The sequence below is a fragment of the Primulina tabacum genome, chromosome 8 (assembly GCF_025594145.1).
Source record: "Primulina tabacum isolate GXHZ01 chromosome 8, ASM2559414v2, whole genome shotgun sequence".
In the NCBI taxonomy this organism is placed as follows: domain Eukaryota; kingdom Viridiplantae; phylum Streptophyta; class Magnoliopsida; order Lamiales; family Gesneriaceae; genus Primulina; species Primulina tabacum.
Genome location: NC_134557.1, coordinates 7,045,749 through 7,049,140, shown reverse-complemented (window position 1 = coordinate 7,049,140; position 3,392 = coordinate 7,045,749). Strand labels below are relative to the sequence as shown.

General features: G+C 39.1%; 1 protein-coding gene across 1 annotated transcript; it reads right to left on the bottom strand.

The window, feature by feature from the left end:
• Positions 1-257: 257 nt before the first annotated feature.
• LOC142553473 (ankyrin repeat-containing protein At5g02620-like) lies at positions 258-3,392 on the bottom strand. The gene is made up of 4 exons (XM_075663745.1): positions 3,241-3,392; positions 2,444-2,984; positions 1,638-2,047; positions 258-1,553 (listed from the first exon to the last, which is right to left on the bottom strand). Exons 2-4 carry the CDS (start codon positions 2,781-2,783, stop codon positions 675-677), a joined length of 1,629 nt encoding a protein of 542 aa, XP_075519860.1. The 5' UTR covers positions 2,784-2,984; positions 3,241-3,392; the 3' UTR covers positions 258-674.

Genomic DNA, 3,392 nt, shown 5'->3' with positions numbered 1-3,392 from the left:
TAATAGGATGCAATTTTGTTTAGTCGAGGAAAAATCCTTAACATTGCTTGTAATTTATGAAAAGTTACAGGTGAAATTCGATATCTTTTTCATTATAAACTTTGCAAAAGGTGTATGATATACTTACTGGTACGACATTCTTTTGCTGTCGCGTATGCTTGAAGTTTTCTGGAGAGGAAATCATTTGTATGATAGGCTGCTTGAAAGGTGAAAAAATACATTTGATCACGTTTGGCATTTGGCTGGCTTGCTCAATCTGGCCAACTAAAGGCAATTGTGTAGATTAAATAAAATGATTTATAAATTACAAGAAGGAAAAGAACTAAGAAAGATTCTACATTTACTTGTTTTGTGTCAATTGATCAAGAAACTGAACATGTAGCGGTAGGTTGGCAAAACTTCAAAAGACTGCCACTTCAAGTTTTCTTGGATTTACCGGTCCCAAACCCAAAAAAAGAGAGAATTTGTCTGGAGCGTGGTTTCTGGGGCTATTGAACATGTACAATGGATTCATTTGGCTCGATTGAGGGCAACTTTCTCCAAGATGGATCCCGGAATTCGAGAGAGAACGAACAACTAAACTTTCGTTTTTTAGAGAAGTCTAACGTAAATTTATTAAAGTTATTCGAGGAGATGATCAGCCTAGCAGGATTCACCTTTGGTTGTTTCATCTTTCAGATTGCGTACATTTTCTTGAAGTCGGCGTTCAAAACCTCTGCATCTGATAGTACTGAGACTGACCATGATCTTGATCTACTTGCCAATGAGTTCTTGCCGATGCTCCTACTGTTCTTGGACTCGATTCGATGCTTAATTACCCAATAACACATTGTACCAATTGTTGTCGATAATATTGTAGTTCCTATGATTGTCACACAAATTGCCATCCACATCTCTTGCTTGCCTACAACAACGAAAGCCAGGGCTAAATAGGCCACCGAGACGAGAACACAAGCCAGCCACATTAGCTTGTTTATTATAGCCATCAACTGTTTCTTTGCCTTCCTTTCTATAACAACAACCGAGGTTTGCACCACCGCGACTGCCAAGGAAATGAACAGGGCGATTGAGTCAAAGACAAAGAATATTAGAAACGGGATCTTTGGTGCTATTCTTGCTTCTCCCAAAGACATCCCAGGTGGTATATTCTGAGGGTCGTCCACATACTGTCCAGGAACCGTGAAAATAGCTGCAAACGCTACAGTGGCGATTAGAACAGCCACGACTGTCGAGGAATTGATTGCGTTGTTGAGCCCCTCGGCGTGCATTTTGTTAAGACGCTTGGCAATTCCTTGGACACGCTCTCTTGTTTGGCGTGTATGTTCTAATTGGTGGTGAACCTCGTGTTTTATGTCGCTCACCGTTTGTTTTAGCTCCCGAGCTGGATTGCTTAAATGAGATTTGATTTCTCTGGCACTTGGAACTCCATGTTCTAGCAAAATTGCTGTAATATCAGAATGCGCCATTTTTTTGGCAGTGTCCAAGGCTGTTTCATTAGACCGGTTTACGACTGTTGTATCCAATACATTTTGGCCTAGCAGCATCTTTACAATCTGCGAAAACGGACTTCATGTGTCTAACAGTCCCTAAAAGAATCTAAATTCATTTATGAATATCAAGAATGAAAATAACTTCACCTGACACCTGCCTTTTCGGGTTGCAATATGCAGTGCAGTGTTGCCCTTAGTATCCACAATGTTAATCGTCAAAGGATCCATTCTGATTAATTCTTCAACCACCTCAAGGTTTTGGCCTTTAACAGCCATGTGAAGAGCTGTTTGCCCCTTTTTATCCGATCGAAACACAATCTGAGGGTCATTATTCAAAAGGGCTTTCACAACTTTTAAATGTCCATTTCTTGCTGCAGAATGGAGGGCTGTTTTTCCATTACTCTTTGCAATGGTGGCCAGGCTGCTCTCTGCCTCCAGAAGATAGTTCACGACCTCTATATGTCCTTGAGTGGCTGCTGTATGAAGAGCTGTGGTGTTTGATGCATCTACGGTCATTGTAAGCTCTGGATGGGCTTCCATTAGCACCTTCACGACTTCTGGAGAATAAAAAATTAATCTCCTTAAATTCAAGGACTGAATGTAGAGGTGCGAACCGGTAGCCATTTTGTGGAATCATTATCATAAACATTTTGAGCTGAACTCGAATCAAAATTAGTTGGTTTATTCATTAACTTGGGAACTGCTTACAAGCCTTAACACACACATTATTATTTTATAATTTTATAACTTGAACTTAAGCAAGGTCTCAAGATCAAATCATAGCTTGATCTTTACTCCATGTAGCAAGTTTAAACATAACTATTCAAGTTCAACTTCGGACCGATCTCCAACCTCTTTCTCTACTGGTTAGCTATATTCTTATGCTTCGGTGAGCATGACAAAGAATAGTAAAATAAACAGCCAAGAAAACGAGTTTGTATCAAGAAAAATACCCAAATCCCCATGTTTCGCCGCAATATGAAGCGCATCAAAACCATTCTTTGCTTTAATCCCAGCAGTCACCAAATCATATTGCTTGATCATTTCCCTCACCACCTCGAAATAGCCATATTCTGCAGCTACATATAAAGCCGTTTCCCCAGCCGAATTCTCTTTGGACAACAAGTCTGCCAATTCATCTTCTCCATATTCATCGATTATTTCTATAATGGCAACAATATTCCCGGATCTAGCAGCAGAATGCAACGCTGTATCGTCTCGTTTTCCTGTCAATTGTTTCACCATCTTCTTGCGGGGCGTCATAGGTTGCTGTGCAGCCGATGATACCTCCATTTTATAGAGTACTGTAGCCTAAGAATTGTCCTCTCAGACAAGAAACTGATGCTCATCAAGAACTTAAAAGCCTTTTCTTCCTCCCCTCAAATACCCAAATCAACACATGCATTCTACCTCCTATTTCTTTCATCAACGTAGGGAACTTGAACAAAACATTGAAAATTATACATTCTTGTCGGTTGAAGTCAATTATAGGACCTGCCCAGAACAATAAAACAGTTCAACAATTGGTTCCAAACATCAAGGTTCTTAAATTAACACAACACATTTGTTTCTTGTCCCCTTGAGATATTTATAATAATAATCTCAACAGGACCCATCAAGAACGTGTTCCATTCATTTTGGTGAATCCAAATTTCTCTTCAATGCATCAACGTGGATGCCATCTTATTTTATCAACGAAAATATAATTATTGGGAGGGGAATTAGAAAAAAGAAAAATAAAAAAACTTACGTTGGGTCGCCAAGAAAGAGGAACATTTTGTCCTCCCTCTTTTAAAAACCAAAAGTCTTTTTTATGTCGATCAAGAGGATCAAGAAAAATAGTAATATTTAGTTGGCATTAAAAGAGAGGAAAATAGGAATTTAAGCACTTCGTTAACATAT